Source organism: Oncorhynchus keta, chromosome 9 (genome assembly GCF_023373465.1).
Source record: "Oncorhynchus keta strain PuntledgeMale-10-30-2019 chromosome 9, Oket_V2, whole genome shotgun sequence".
NCBI lineage: Eukaryota > Metazoa > Chordata > Actinopteri > Salmoniformes > Salmonidae > Oncorhynchus > Oncorhynchus keta.
The window spans coordinates 44,386,434-44,402,715 of record NC_068429.1 but is presented as its reverse complement, the minus strand read 5'-3'; the positions used below and the strand labels follow the sequence as shown (position 1 = coordinate 44,402,715).

Sequence of the window (16,282 nt, the reverse complement as noted above, 5' to 3'; positions counted from 1 at the left end):
CTCTGGTCATGTATAATCTCTTGTGCTTCACTTGTGTCTACCCTCTTCGCTGTATCCAGCTACAACTCCAAACAGTTAGCCTGGGTAACAGTCTGTTTATGCTCTCGTTTTATGGGATTCTCATGACAAGAGAGAAGATACAGACTGGCACCCGGGCACTAATGGTTAGGACTCCGAGCAAACCCCAAAAAAGAAGAAGAAAAAAAAAAAAACAGGCTAAGTGTGTCTCATTACTAGAGAAAACATCCCAGTGTAATTAGCTTCCTCTCTCTCAGTAACAGGCTGATTTTCTCTTGAACTTTAGCAGTTAAACAGCCGCTTAGCCCCTCGCTGTCCCGGGGGGAGTGGCAGGCGGGCGAGGCAGAGGCGAAGCAGGCGCTGCAAAGAGGATTTGCTGTGAAAAGGATTCCGAGGAGGAGAGGAGCGCCCGAGACGAGACACAAGAAGAGTGGCGCAGGGGGGGATTACACAGAGGGTCGCATATTACAATACTCCAGTGTGCCAAATCGGCTACGGGCGGCGCGGGGATAATGCTATCTAACGTCGCTCACGCAAAAAAAAAAAAACATTTCAGTATCAGCTACCACTTCTGCTACGTATGTCAGACGGGTGGGGTTGAACATGGTTAACTGACTATGTGGAGGTTGAAAGAGCCCCCGCGGTAACTGGTGGTGCGGGGCCCTGGGATAATTGGTGGCTGTGGTGGCCCTTAGAGCTCCCGTCACGATTGAAGGCAGCGGACATGTTTGATACCATTCATTCCTTTGAGCCGGTCCTCCAATTTAAAGTGACACCAGCCTCCACTGGTTGGGGGCCGTGGTGCCAGGCCATGGCCTCTGGGGTTGACAGACACTCTCTGTGGCCTTGCCAGCCTATCCCAGCTGGGTCACTTTGGAGATAAACTGGGGTTACGCTGCCTGGATGGTTGGAGTTAGCCTGGCTGGCAGACACAGAAAGGGGGGATTAAAAATCAGGAGAAAACCATCAAAGTGCAAACTGCATGGAGAGGGGAGGGGAGCGAGGGGCAGATGGGGTTCAAGCACTGATCTGCTCTGTGAACAAACAGGGCTGTAACGTCACAATGTCCCAGTTAGAGACCGACTGAGACGGCAGTGGTCTTAATTACAGACACAATGGTACCAATGCCAGCATGCCGCACTCCCATAGACTCATAGATCAGTAGTAATCTCTCTGCTGGGAGTTTAAAGCACAATATCCGATGGAAATTGAAAACAAGCTAATGGTTGAACTGAAGTGTTGAAAGCCTGCTATTTTGTTCCCTGGCCCGGGGCACTGAAATGAACCTCAATCAGATTCTTATTTTTGAGAATGTAGTGGTTGAAATGCTCCAGCATCGCCCTGGAGTCGAGGCTCTTTTCAACTCGAACTGTCACTGACAGACAGTTTCTCAGCACTTCTTCCTGTCCTGGTGCTGGTCTGAGATCAGGTGATGTAAACAGGACACACAGGTCAACAGACGGAGGATGTTACCAGACCATCTATCAGACTTGGGCTGGTGGCCCAACTACAAATACCAAAGTAATAGAGCATACTCCCATTTTCTGCACCAAAGTAACACACACATACACACATCAGGGTCCTATTTTATTTGAAAGCCACTACTCTGCTATAAATCCTGTTACTAAACTCTGAATACTGCCACAGAGAGTCTCCCAACAGACAAGAGAGAGACTACACACAGGTAAGAGATGAAAAACAAAATCCAGAACAGCGAGTAGCAATATATTACAGTGAAGTTTCATACTATCACATACAAAAGCTTTCAATAAACAACGAGGCATGACGTTCAATAACAACATACTTCAGCGATGCTTCATGCCATCAGATCCAAACGGCATGACTTTCAGTGGTGATCGAATGTAATTCGCCTCCCTGCTCTTCTCTCCTGTCCACCTCTGTTACAATAGATGATCCGACCACAACCTGCCAACAGTACACCCCTTAGGTCATCTGTCAGGAATCAGCCAGCCTCGTGTTTCCCCCGGCTTCTAAATTAGACAAGCACAACTAGATATGCCTGCCCGTGTCGTATCGTATCTATGATATCACCAGTTAGCGGCTGGTCCAAAACAGGAATGAACACACTCCCAACACAACCCGTACCCGTACTCACTCTCACACGCAAAGACAAAACTGCTAACAGAAATGTCCAGAAATTCACGAGACAATATACAGATTCTGTTCAAACCAAAAACTCTCCAACAAAAACACATTCTTTGAATCACAACCGCTCACTTTCATTTCTCAAACACACACCAACACACACACACACTCACCTGCACCTGCATGAAGGAGCCTCTGTAGAAACAGCAGGCGGCTGCCGACAGGGCGCTCCATAGGCTACAGCGTTCAGTCATGATTCCTCTCCTTACGGCTCAGCTCACGGCTGTACCCCACCCTGAGGACCCCAGCACCAGCTCTCCTCTGTCACTGTCCCACAGCAGGCAGGCAGCGCTCCTCGCTAGCAGCCCCGACAGCGGCTCATCTCACTCAAAACCGTGTGGCTGCTATGCTACTAACGCTAGCTAACACTACAGTTTATACTGCTGGTCAGGACTCCAGCCCCTCGCACTCTGCTGCTACTGTCATCTCGCTCCTCTCTCGCTCTCTCTCTCTCTCTCCCTCTCTCTCTCTCTCTCTCTGCTACGCACAGGCTCTTTCTCCTACTGCTTCCCTCTCTCGCTCACACTCTGGCTGTGCTTCACGAGCCCTCGCAGGGATTACCTCATCCCTTTCTGATGAAAGGAGTGGGTGGGGGAGGGTGGAAAGGAGGGAGGGATAGGGAGGAGGAGGGAGAGATGCTAGCAGGCACTGGCGGAGGGAGTGCTGTCGAATTGCTGGCAAGGCAGACCCCACCCACCCCCTCCTTCACGACCACAGAGAGACAATACTGAGAGAGAGAGAAGGAGAAAGAGGGAGAATGAGAGAGAGAGAGAGAGAGAGACCGGGCGAGAGAGAGAGCGAGAGAAAGAGAGAGGGGGGGATAGGAGAGAGAGTGAAAGGGAGAGAGAGAGAGAGAAGGAGAAAGAGGGAGACCGGCCGTAGAGAGAGCGAGAGAAAGAGAGTGAGAGAGAGAGTGAAAGGGGGAGAGAGAAGGAGCAAAAGAGAGAGGGAGGGGAGAGAAGGAGAAAGCGAGAGAATGAGAGAGGGGGGTAGAGAGAAAGAGAATGAGAGAGAGAGGGGGGTAGAGAGAGAGAGGTATGCCTCTTTAGTTTCAGCACCTTCTCAAAGGAATCTGTCCTTTATTCCTAGTTGAAAGGAATTGCAGGGTGGCAAGAGGGGGCAAAGAATGCATTCACACACACACACAAACACATTCAGACTCTTTCACTCACACACCCAGTACATCTTAAACTTGTTTGCAATATTTTCTGTCTATGGGTAAGTGTCTGCGGGTGTGTGCTCTTGTATGTTGTGAAAGGGCTGATGTGCTAAGTATAGAATGTGTCTGAGGACATAATTCATGTTCTGTTTTTGAGAGTCAGAGAAAGGCAGGGTGTTGTAAAAAAAACAAGAACAACGTATTTAGCGAGTGTGCGAAAAACAAAAAAACACATACACACATCACACTCAATAACACATACACACTGCCACAATGCACACCAATCTGAGTCGTCACGTTCGTCTTGAGCAGCGGAGAGGTGGGGCTTTGTCCCCTGGGGAACTGAGTGACATCACAGAGGACGCCTCGCCATGGCAACGGATCTGGAGTCATGACAGCATCCTAAATTCCGGGAGCTTTTGATAGCCCTGCACTGCAGAGACCTCACAGGAAAGGACATGGAGGGTTGACGGAATCCCTCTGCTTTATCGCCGAGGTCACCTCTACTACTACTACTACGTGTGCGTGTGTGTGTAGTGTACCCCAACACACACACACACACACACACGAGGTAATCAGTGTGCTAATCTTGTCGTTGAATACACGGGAATAACCCAATCTATCAGAGCGAGAGAGAACGGCACACAAAGAGAAGAGACACAGGAGAGATTCATTAGCGGAGTCTTTCCTTAAACAAATCCCCCTAAAGCAGGGCTCGGTAGGCGGATTACACTTTGTGAGCACAAATAATCCCATAAGGATGCATGCGTTTCCCTATCTCCATCCCCGAGCGTCCTGCGCTGACAATGACAGCATACCGGTGTCTGTGCATCCCATCACGACTCTGCTCCCGCTGCCGTGGCTGTGCGAACACCAAGAGTAGATAGATAATCCTGGGAGCATGGGGCGTGGTGGGGTAGGGGAGCTAGTGTGCATAACATGCATAGATTACATATAGGATGGGACGGGCACTGCGTATTATATATGCATGAAGCACAGTATTTCACTGTAGCTAGTGTGTGTGTGTGTGTGTGTGTGTGTGTGTGTGTGTGTGTGTGTGTGTGTGTGTGTGTGTGTGTGTGTGTGTGTGTGTGTTTGATGGGAGAGTGCATTGCAAAGTCACTGTTCTTCTCTCTCTCTCTCTGCACCCTACCCCCCCTAACCCACGTATCATTTATCTCCCATTGCACTCACTGATTCTCCCACCCACCTTCTCTTAACAATAACACAAGGTAATTTAGACCAATCTAAAAGGCTCTTTCTGTGCTCTGCTCTCTGTCAACCCTTAATCCTCCTGTGCCGATCTCAGATCTTGTTTTTTCCATCTCTATTTCTTTTTTCCTCTCTCCATCTCTGTTTTTTGTCTCTATACCCCTCTCCCACTCTCTACTTTCCCACAAACCTTCTCCTTCTACAGTTTTCCTCTCCACACACACTCCCTGCCCTCTTCCCCCCCTCTCCCCCCTATCTCCCCCTGCACTCTGTCTGTCTTCTTCAGTTAAATATTAATTACTGATCCCCATTCTGACGCTGTCCTGGGGGCGGATTTTGGGGAGCAGGAGCCCCCACACACACACACACACACACACACACACACACACACACACACACACACACACACACACACACACACACACACAATGGAGGAGAGAGGAAACAAACCTGCTCCCCCTGTTCCCTGCCTGGGAGCACCACAATAATGGGGAGCTGGGGAGTGTGTGTGTGTGTGTGTGTGTGTACATCTGATGATCCATTAGTCTCAGATCCCCATCAGCGTTTAGGGCTGCTTCTATTCATTGACTCCTATTCATTATTAATCCATATAAAGCCTCTAGATATTTGACTCAAACACCTTCAGAAACAAAGGCCCTGTAATACAGTAGAGCGGTTGGAGGCGAGAGAGGAGGGTTTGAATGGGAACTGTGGAGCCTCCTCTCACTGGCGCAGATTGTGCAGATAACAGCTATGTTTGAGGGAGCTTCTCCTTGCAATGAGTGTGCTATGTGGTTGTTTGAGCTTACTTTAGTTGAATACACTGACTGATTGTAAGAGCTTCTGATAAATGACTCAAATGTAAATGCAGATCTATGTGTCCCAGTCGGTAGAGCATGGCACTTCCAACGCCAAGGTCATGGGTTCTGGGGTCACCCATATAAATATGCATGCATGCACTACTGTAAGAGACTTCGGGTGAGAGCATCTGCTTAAATGACAAAAATATAGGCTTAATGAAAATACATAAACCAGCTGCAATTAGACCTGCACTAAGTAGACTATGCCTGTTCTTCCTGGCCAGAGGTGTAAAGTACTTAAGTAGTACTTTAAAGTATTTTTACTTAAGTAGTTTTTCATGGTATCTGTACTTTACTATTCATATTTTTGACTACTTTTACTTCACTTCATCCCTGAATAAAATGATGTACTTTTTACTCCATACATTTTCCCTGACACCCAAAAGTACTTGCTACATTTTGACAGGAAAATGGTCCAATTCACGCAAGAGAACATCCCTGGTCATCCCTACTGCCTCTGATCTGGCAGACTCACTAAACACAACAACGCTTCGTTTGTAAATGAATGTCTGAGTGTGCTAGTGGCTATGCTTAAATGAATTAAAAACAAGAAAATGGTGCCGCCTGGTTTGCATAATATAAGGAATTTGAATTAATCCATACTTTTACTTTTGATAATGATATATATTTAAGCAATTCCAATTTACTTTTGATGCATGAGTATATTTAAAACCAACTACTTTTACTCAAGTAGTATTTCACTGGGTAACTTTCGTTTTTTTTACTTGAGTCATTTTCTATTAAGTTATCTTTTACTTCTACCCAAGTATGACAATTGACTACTTTTCCCACCACTGTTCCTGGCCCACAGACAGTGTGTGTACTGTATTAGGATCCCCATTAACTGCTGCCATGATGATCAGCTGTGCAGTCAGACGAACACGCCATTGGCCTCATCCCTCTCAACCATCCCATTTTTTCAATTCCTCTAACAGTCATGTTCTTAAATGGGCGCACGCTTATTACTAACTGGAATAAGCTATTTCATAAATGCGTCAAGTGCAGCCGTCTGGTTGCTCCTCATTACACACCACAGACCAGCAAATCATCTTCAACATAGGAATCACTACAAAACCTCGTGTGACCTCTTATACACTACATTAGGCCCAGCCTTTGGAACCTTGATTTCCCTCTAGACATGGCTAATATTTTGGGATCACTACATCTGATGGGCGTGTATACTGCCTTCAGAGCAGATGTCTATCAGCGTTGGTAAAGATGTGATCAACACACGTGGATGATTTCTTTCCTTTGACGTTTGTAAAACACCCTGCTAGGTTGACCGACACTAGTTACAATTTGGAGCTTTTTCTTGAGTGGACAGATGAAAACCGGTCAATATTTAGGTCACCCAGAAAATATACCTCTCTGTTGCTATCACATACATTTAACAAGCATTTCACATTCATTATCCAGATACTGGCTGTTAGCACTTGGTGGTCTATAGCAACTTCCCACAAGAATAGGCTTTAGGTGAGGCAGGTGAACCGGTAGCCATATTACTTCAACAGCATTTCACACGAGATCTTCCCTAAGATCTACAGGCATATGACTCGGCATATATAAAACAGCCACACCTCCACCATTGGCATTTCTGTCTCTTCCGCAGATGTTCTAACCATATATTGCTACCACCGTATCATCGAATAAATGATCTAAGCGAGTCTCAGAGAGAGAGCCAGTGTATGAACGCTTTCCGGTTCCTAGCAAGTTGTCGATTTCATGAACCTTCTCAGGCTACATATGTTAACGTCACACTTTTCCGGGATGCTTGATTGTTTATATTGCTTCACTGCGAGGCTTATCAGAGGTAGACACGACAGGGATATTTATAGAGGAGCCAATAGCGCAGGGTTAACCGCTCACAGTGGGCGTTCTACTACGGCACACCGTCTGGGTGATAACAGTAGAACTCTGGTTCGTAGACACAGGACTGCTGCTGACTGTGGCCGCCTGATCGACAACGGCATTTGAAAAGGAACATAAACGAGGTTACTTACATTATGACACACCCTTTAGGAAAATGTATTTATGCAGCAGCCCCCGCGACAGTTCAGCGACACAATGGTAGGGATTACCTGAGCAGGGCTCAGTTTGTTAAGTGACGGAAACCCAAGACTACAAGAGACATGTTAGCAAGTCTAGCCCAGTCGATTTACACTCCCTCAGATCAATGAAGGCACAGGCCTGACTCAATCTGCCGTAGGACTCGGTGAAGCGATATCGCAGAAAGACTATGTGTGTGTGTGTGTGTGTGTGTCTGCATTGCCTTAACACCGGCAGTAATACCGGAGAGAAACTATGGAGTGTGAACTGGAAACAACTAGAACCCCACCCCCTATACCACCACTGCAGCTGAGCACCACCCCCCCCCCCCTCTAGCACACACACACACCATGCATGAGGCACACACTCTCCCAAGAAGCATGTGCGCCCACTCCGTATGCAGTCGGACACACGCACGCACGCACGCACACACGCACACGCACACGCACACGCACACACACACACACACACACACACACACACACTGATGAGGCTTCATTAATCCACCAGTGTGTCTTGTGCCAGACATATGTTAATTAACTGCATATAAAGCAGCCCAACCTCTCCCTCCAGACCCATTATGCCCATACAAACCTACAAAAGATACAGTGTCAGAGGAACTCTCTAGGATCTTGTGCTACAACGCACACTCACAGACATACATCTAGGCCATATTCACATGTACCCTACAACACTCGGGCTCCCGAGTGGCACAGCGATCTAAGGCACTGCATCTCAGTGCAAGAGGCGTCCCTCCAGACACCCTGGTTCAAATCCAGGCTGTATCCCAACCAATTGTGATTGGGAGTCCCATAGGGCAGTGCACAATTGGCCCAGCGTTGTCCGGGTTTGGCCGGTGTAGGCCGTCACTGTAAAATGAACCAAGTCGAGTTTCTTCCAGCATATGAAGAATGATATTTAAAAACCACAATCTGTCATTTGTTTTTTCAGATTGCTGATTGAATAAAACACTTTGCTTCCACCCACAGTCCAGGCCGGGCCAGTCCAGTCTAGTCGAGCCAGCCCAGTCCAGTTCAGGCCGGGCCTGGCAGTCTTCTTCCGCCTGAGAGATCTGTACCATAACATTGAACATTCAGGTCAAGTGTTTATTTAAACATAAGTGACATAAATGTTTCAGAGAGAAGCGTGTTGAGAAAACGAGGGACGGCAACACGGGGCATCAGAGGGGAGGAGGGTGAGAGAGGAGGAGAAAGAGAGAGGAGAGACTCAGAGGAGGGGAAGTGGAGAGGAGGAGAGGAGAGGGGAGGAGGGTGAGGAAACTGGAAGGGGAGAGGTATCACTGCACAGAGAGCGATAGAGACTGTTTTACACCAGATGGATATATGGGTCAGTGTTAGTACTTGCTTCTGACACCAGTTCTTTTTGAGTTCCAACGAAAAACAGACAATGGATCCCAAGTGTTCAGTCAGAACTGAGCACTTTTGTGGATGGATTCAACCCAGAAACCAGGCTTACAGTGTCATCTAGTGGCCTGGTCCTGAACTACACTCAGCACACTGGGACCCAGAAGTGCTGAAGCAGCGCTGTTGACTTTGGATTACATTTCCTAAATGGCAGAATGAATTAGGCTAAAACGCTGAGAGAGACTGCTGATATGGGCATAATCGTAGAAGCGCAGGAATGTAATCAACTACAATTACATTTCAAAGACCACATTAAAATGAAAATCCAATATAACTAGAGAAAATTGCTTTTTTTTTTTTAAGACCCTCAAGTCTGAATTCTGCAGAGTACTACATTATGGTTTGTGAAGTCACTTACTCTAAAACAGTTCAACTTATATATATTTTTTTTAAATAAGTAAAAAAAATGCTAAACAAGAGAAGGTTTGGAGAGTTTGGCATGTGTAGGTAGGTACTCCACATCTTATTTGTTTAGAAACAAGGCCTTTGGCCAAGATCCTGCTTCCTGCTCAGTTGCCCATGGAAACAAACATCATTCATCAGCAGCCATTCGACTGTAGCAGAGCGGAGCGGGGGGGAGAGGGGGGGGTAGAGCCTCTTTGTGCTACTGATCCTAATTCAATTACAAACACTGGTCCTAGAGTCAGGAGCTCAACTATAGGTCCCCTTAAACCTCACTACAAAGCCAAAGCAGGGTGAGGAGATCAACTGGAAAAGACCAACTCTAGAAAGACCAACTCACACTGATGCTAAATGGTTACCCCTTGCTCAGATGGGTTTTTAACTCTCAGTCCCTTCCTTTTCGCAGACGCTGAAGCCATTTCTGGGCCTTCTGAGTAGGAACCATGATGCTAGCAGAACCGGCCTACAAACTAACAGAAAGACATAGTGTAGGAGGAATAAAAGGAAAGAAAAAAACAAGTCTTACCTTGACATATTCAGTCTTGTTGTCTATATGGTCCATGTGACTGTCGGGAAGAGGACAGAGAGAACTTTATCAATGTGTGTGCAGATGTACAATGGTAAACATATACCGTACCACACACGGTGGGCATATTCCCCATGGAGATGCTACAGTGCGTTTAACTGTATCTCAGGGGGTAAGAGATCGCGTATCAGGGTCTCGTAGAGAAGCAGGGTACGATCCCTCAAATCTCAAGGGCCCTATTAACATTTCCACATAACACTTACCCTTCACATGAAGAGAGATCAAATGTCAAGGCCCCACAGTGGGCCTGGGAGGAGACATACTGTATAGGCCTCATGGTGCAGCTGTAGGCCCCACAGTGCAGCTAGATCATATGACCCTGCCCATCAGAGAGGGTAATTACATGCCCATTGAGGACAGAGTTCAAACACCCTGTTAGTTCTCATCGTCCACACACACAACAAAAAAGCACACACACACACACACACACACACACACACACACACAGGTTCCCACAGACACAGCACACACACACACACACACACACACACACACACAAACAGGTTCCCACAGAGGAGCTGTATGGCCAGTCACATCACATTACATAGGCCCTGTAATGATTTCAGTTTTCTGACGAGACCTTAGTTTTCATGACCATTGCACATTAACTAAGCCACACCCCGAATGAAGTCAGAAGAGCGTGTCAGTGTGATGGAAACGCCCTTTTCGACCAGAGTGCTTAAAAGGACTTGCTAAGAATGAAATTACCAGACCAGCAGACGTGAAGCGTGAGCTAAATGTTACAAATGGTTGAAACTCCCAGACCAAAAGACGTGACACCGTGGTCCACACGTTGAAATGGTTAGAAACTCAAACTCAACCCGAATTGAAGAAGATAAACTAGCTAGACAAAAACATTTACAGTCTGCAGCTGTGCATGTAAAGGGATCAAGAACTTTGACTATTTACCCGAGAAAGGAAGGAGAAGATCCCATATCAGACAACCATTGGTGCATCTGAAGATCTGTTCTGTTTGAACACTCCACTACAAGACCAGGAAAACTACGAAGGACATTGTGACCTCTGGTGGTCAACCAGAGCCTTACACCTATCAAGACCTTCCCATAGAAAAACTGATTGGTTGCAACAGAGAGACGACGAACAAAGACATCTACACGTAAATACTTTACATTTCTTACCCAGACGGGCAGTGGTTCCTTTGCAAGGTATATGATTAATGTGAGAATGGTTATAGAATGTATCCACGATAAATGTCCCTTTCTCTACAGTGCCTTGCAAAATTATTAACCCCCTGTGGCGTTTCTCCTATTTTGTTGCATTACAACCTGTAATATAAATAGATTTGTATGTGGGTTTCATGTAATGGACATACACAACATAGTCCGAATTGGTGAAGTGAAATTTAAAAAATGACTTGTTTCAGAAGATTCTCAAAAATGAAAAACAGAAAAGTGGTGAGTGCATATGTATTCACCCCCTTCGCTAGGGAAGCCCCTAAATAAGATCTGGTGCAACCAATTACCTTCAGAAGTCCACTTGTGTGCAATCTAAGTGTCAGTATATATACACCTGTTCTGAAAGGCTGCAGAGTCTGCAACACCACTAAGCAAGGGGCACCACCAAGCAAGCTGCACCATAAAGACCAAGGAGCTCTCCAAACAGGTCAGGGACAAAGTTGTGGAGAAGTACAGATCAGGGTTAGGTTATAAAAAAAGATCAGAAACTTTGAACATCCCACAGAGCAACGTTAAATCCATTATTAAAAAATGGAAAGAATATGGCACCACAACAAACCTGCCAAGAGAAGGCCGCCCATCAAAACTCACGAACCAGGCAAGGAGGGCATTAATCAGAGAGGCAACAACGAGACCAAAGATAACCCTGAAGGAGCTGCAAAGCTCCACAGCAGAGATTGGAGTATCTGTCCATAGGACAACTTTAAGCCATACACTCCACGGAGCTGGGCTTTACGGATTTGTGGTCAGAAAAAAGCCATTGCTTAATGAAAAAAATAAGCAAACACGTTTGGTGTTCGACAAAAGGCATGTGGGAGACTCCCCAAACATATGGAAGAAGGTACTATGGTCAGATGAGACTAAAATAAGACCATGGTGCTTGCCTACGGAGCTGTGAGGGGAACGGCACCTCAGTACCTCCAGGCTCTGATCAGGCCCTACACCCAAACAAGGGCACTGCGTTCATCCACCTCTGGCCTGCTCGCCTCCCTACCACTGAGGAAGTACAGTTCCCGCTCAGCCCAGTCAAAACTGTTCGCTGCTCTGGCTCCCCAATGGTGGAACAAACTCCCTCACGACGCCAGGACAGCGGAGTCAATCACCACCTTCCGGAGACACCTGAAACCCCACCTCTTTAAGGAATACCTAGGATAGGATAAAGTAATCCTTCTCACCCCCCCCCCTTAAAAGATTTAGATGCACTATTGTAAAGTGGCTGTTCCACTGGATGTCATAAGGTGAATGCACCAATTTGTAAGTCGCTCTGGATAAGAGCGTCTGCTAAATGACTTAAATGTAAATGTAAATGTAAAATGTAGCTTTTTGGCCATCAAGGAAAATGGCGCAAACCCAACACCTCTCATCACACCGAGAACACCATCCCACAGTGAAGCATGGTGGTGGCATCATGCAGTGTGGATGTTTTTCATCAGCAAGGACTGGGTAACTGGTCAGAATTGAAGGAATGATGGAAATTCTTGAGGGAAACTTGTTTCAGTCTTCCAGAGATTTGAGAATGGGACGGAGGTTCACATTCCAGCAGGACAATGACCCCAATGACCCTAAGCATACTGCAGTGTGGATGTTTTTCATCAGCAAGGACTGGGTAACTGGTCAGAATTGAAGGAATGATGGATGGTGCTAAATACAGGAAATTATTGAGGGAAACCAGTCTTCCAGAAATTTGAGAATGGGACGGAGGTTCACATTCCAGCAGGACATTGACCCTAAGCATATTGCTAAAGCAACACTTGAGTGGTTTAAGGTGAAACATTTAAACGTATTGGAATGGCCTAGTTAAAGCCCAGACCTCAATCCAATTGAGAATCTGTGGTATGACTTAATATTGCAGTACACCAGCAGAAACCATCCAACTTGAAGGAGCTGGAGCAGTTTTGCCTTGAAGAATGGGCACAAATCCCAGTGGCTAGATGTGCCAAGCTTATAGAGACATACCCCAAGAGACTTGCAGCTGTAATTGCTGCAAAAGGTGGTTCTACAAAGTAGTGATTTTGGGGGAGTGAATACATTTACATTTTACATTTAAGTCATTTAGCAGACGCTCTTATCCAGAGCGACTTACAAATTGGTGCATACACCTTATGACAACCAGTGGAACAGCCACTTGCATCTAAATCTTGTTGGGGGGAGAAGGGGGGGTGAGAAGGATTAGTTATGCACGCTCAAGTTGTCTTATTTCTTGTTTATTTCACAAGAAAAATATTTTGCATCTTCAAAGTGGTAGGCATGTTGTGTAAATCAAATGATACAAACCCCCCCAAAAATCTATTTTAATTCCAGGTTGTAAGGCAACAAAATAGGAAAAATGCCAAGGGGGTGAATACTTTCACAAGCCACTGTATCTCTCTTTCCCCACCCCCTCTCCATTCTGTAACAAGCCGTCATATCTTGTCAGTCCACTAGGGACTTCTGTCTCGTGCGTTTGTGTATTCTGTGTTATATTTATTTAGTTAGTAAATAAATAATGAAATCAATTTGTGTAGAACTGAATTATCAGAAAAGGCTGGGGTTCTTGCGGATTCAAGAAGTCTGCAACGTTCACAATGAGACTGATAGGAGGTATATCATCATGAGTTTAATTTGGGAAATGGTAACTCGTTAAACAACTTCTTCCGTGGTGCTCCAAATTCCCAATGAGTTAATTGTTACATGATTCATTTAAAATCAGGTAACAATTAAACATAGTTAGTAGGGAGGACGTTTTGAACGGCAAGGGTTGCTACACATGGGAGGAGATCCTGGCTGGAAGGGATCGCCTCCCATGGGAACAGGTGGAGGCAGCTAGGAGAGCGGAGGCAGCCGGAGAGAGGAGCCAGCAATATCAGGGAACACGGCTGGCAAGGAAGCCCGAGAGGCAGCCCCAAAAATGTCTTGGGGCGGAGGCACACAGGGAGTGTGGCGAAGCCAGGTAGGAGACCTGCGCCAACTTCCTGTGCTTACCGGAGAGCGAGAGAGACCGGGCAGGCAACGTGTTATGCTATGGAGCGCACGGTGTCCCCAGTGCGGGTGCATAGCCCGGTGCGGTACATACTAGCTCCTCGTGTCGGATGGGCTAGAGTGGGCATCGAGCCAGGTGCCATGAAGCCTGGCTCTACGCATCTGGTCTCCAGTGCGTCTCCTTGGGCCGGCATACATGGCACCAGCCTTACGCATGGTGTGCCCGGTTCGCCAGCACAGCCCAGTGAGGGCTATTCCACCTCGCCGCACTGGCAGGGCGACTGGGAGCATTCAACCAGGTAAGGTTGGGCAGGCTCGGTGCTCAAGAGCTGCTAGAATCTCCTGCCTGTCCAGAGCTGCTAGAGTCTCCCGCCTGTCCAGAGCTGCTAGAGTCTCCAGCCTGTCCAGAGCTGCTAGAGACTCCCGTCTGTCCAGAGCTGCTAGAGTCTCCCGTCTGTCCTGAGCCGCCAGAGCCGCCAGTCTGCAAGGAGCCGCCAGAGGCGCCAGTCTGCAAGGAGCCGCCAGAGGTGCCAGTCTGCAAGGAGCCGCCAGAGCCGCCAGTCTGCAAGGAGCCGCCAGAGCCGCCAGTCTGCAAGTAGCCGCCAGAGCCGCCAGGATTCGCCATTCAGCCAGGATCTGCCAGAGCCGCCATTCAGCCAGGATCTGTCAGAGCCGCAATTCAGCCAGGATCTGTCAGAGCCGCCATTCAGCCAGAAGCTGCCAGAGCCGTCAACCAGCCGGAGCTATCTCTCAGTCCTGAGCTACCCCTCAGTCCGGAGCTGCCCCTCAGTCCGGAGGAGTTTGTTTAGTCCAGTGGGGCCCTTTAGTAGGGTTGCCAATCCTAGGTCGGCGGCGAGGGTCGCCGTTCCTTGGTGGAGACTAAAGCGGACAAAGACTATGGTGCGCCAGAGCCGCCACCGCGGACAGATGCCCACCCAGACCCTCCCCTATAGGTTCAGGTTTTGCGGCCGGAGTCCGCACCTTGGGGGAGGGGGGGGTACTGTCACGTTCTGACCATAGTTCTTTTGTGTTTTCTTTGTTTTAGTGTTGGTCAGTACGTGAGCATTCTGTTGTATGTCTAGTTTGTCTATTTCTATGTTTGGCCTGATATGATTCTCAATAAGAGGCAGGTGTTAGTCATTGTCTCTGATTGGGAACCATATTTAGGTAGCCTGTTTTGTGTTGGGTTTTGTGTGTGGTTGTCTTCTGTCTTTGTGTCTATGCACCAGATAGGACTGTTTCGTTTTTTTCACATTTGTTGTTTTGTATTTAATAGTGTTCACGTTTATTGTCCTTATTAAACATGTTGAACACTAACCACGCTGCATTTTGGTCCTCCTCTCCTTCAACGGAAGAAAACCCTTACACATTCTGCCATAATGAGCACATTTTCCCATTTCAACAGGTTAAATAAAAAAGTAATGACTATTGTAAGTAACTATTAAGTGCCAAATAAAATAACAGGGTTGACCGTAACAGGTTTCTTATTAAATCAGCCATAAATCCCATTGTGACAGGGGGAATGGAAGCTAGTTGTGTAATATAATATAATAATAATATATAATAATATAATATATGCCATTTAGCAGACGCTTTTATCCAAAGCGACTTACAGTCATGTGTGCATACATTCTACGTATGGGTGGTCCCGGGAATCGAACCCACTACCCTGGCGTTACAAGCGCCATGCTCTACCAACTGAGCTACAGAAGGACCATGTGTGCAACAGGGAGTGGCAATTGCATGCAAGCTTCACCCAGAAAATGGAATTGTTAAAACGTTTCTAGCCTGTCTATCTATGAGTAACAGGGTTGATGGTTTCACCATATTCAAACGAGAGTTCAGTTCACGTAAAAGGGTTGACCTCAAAATGGAGGGACAGATTTAAATTAATCACTAATCAATAATAATGTTCAGAAATGACTGTCAAAGCAACAAAATAACTAGGGGTTTACTGAAGCTTGGAGATATTTGGAGATTTAGTGAGTTCAAATCGTCCTAGAAGTGACAAAGGGTTGATGGAGGGACATGTCAAAGTGCTGCATTTTGGCAATTTAACAAGCCTTTATTCATATATAAAAAAAATCTGATTTATTGATTTTTCCATGTGGTCTATATTAAAAGGGGCACTTAATGTAATATATCAGGCATTTACATTCAATATTGGTGCACAACATCTACTTAAAATATCAAAGGGAAGCAAAAGGCACTCTTTTCATGGAACGACCCAGGTAGAAATATGCAATATCATCCTT

At 46.6% G+C, this 16,282-nt stretch overlaps 1 protein-coding gene across 9 annotated transcripts in view; it reads right to left on the bottom strand.

The window, feature by feature from the left end:
• Positions 1-16,282, bottom strand: part of sh2d3ca (SH2 domain containing 3Ca) — a 304,863-nt gene that overhangs the window by 44,356 nt on the left and 244,225 nt on the right. For 7 of the 9 annotated variants that reach the window (XM_052525971.1, XM_052525972.1, XM_052525969.1 and 4 more), the window contains one exon: positions 9,814-9,853. In XM_052525971.1, coding sequence (XP_052381931.1) covers positions 9,814-9,853 — 40 coding nt within the window. Of the gene's footprint in view, positions 1-2,297; positions 2,894-9,813; positions 9,854-16,282 lie in introns of those variants that run through there. The other 2 variants (XM_052525975.1, XM_052525974.1) reach the window with 2 other exon arrangements.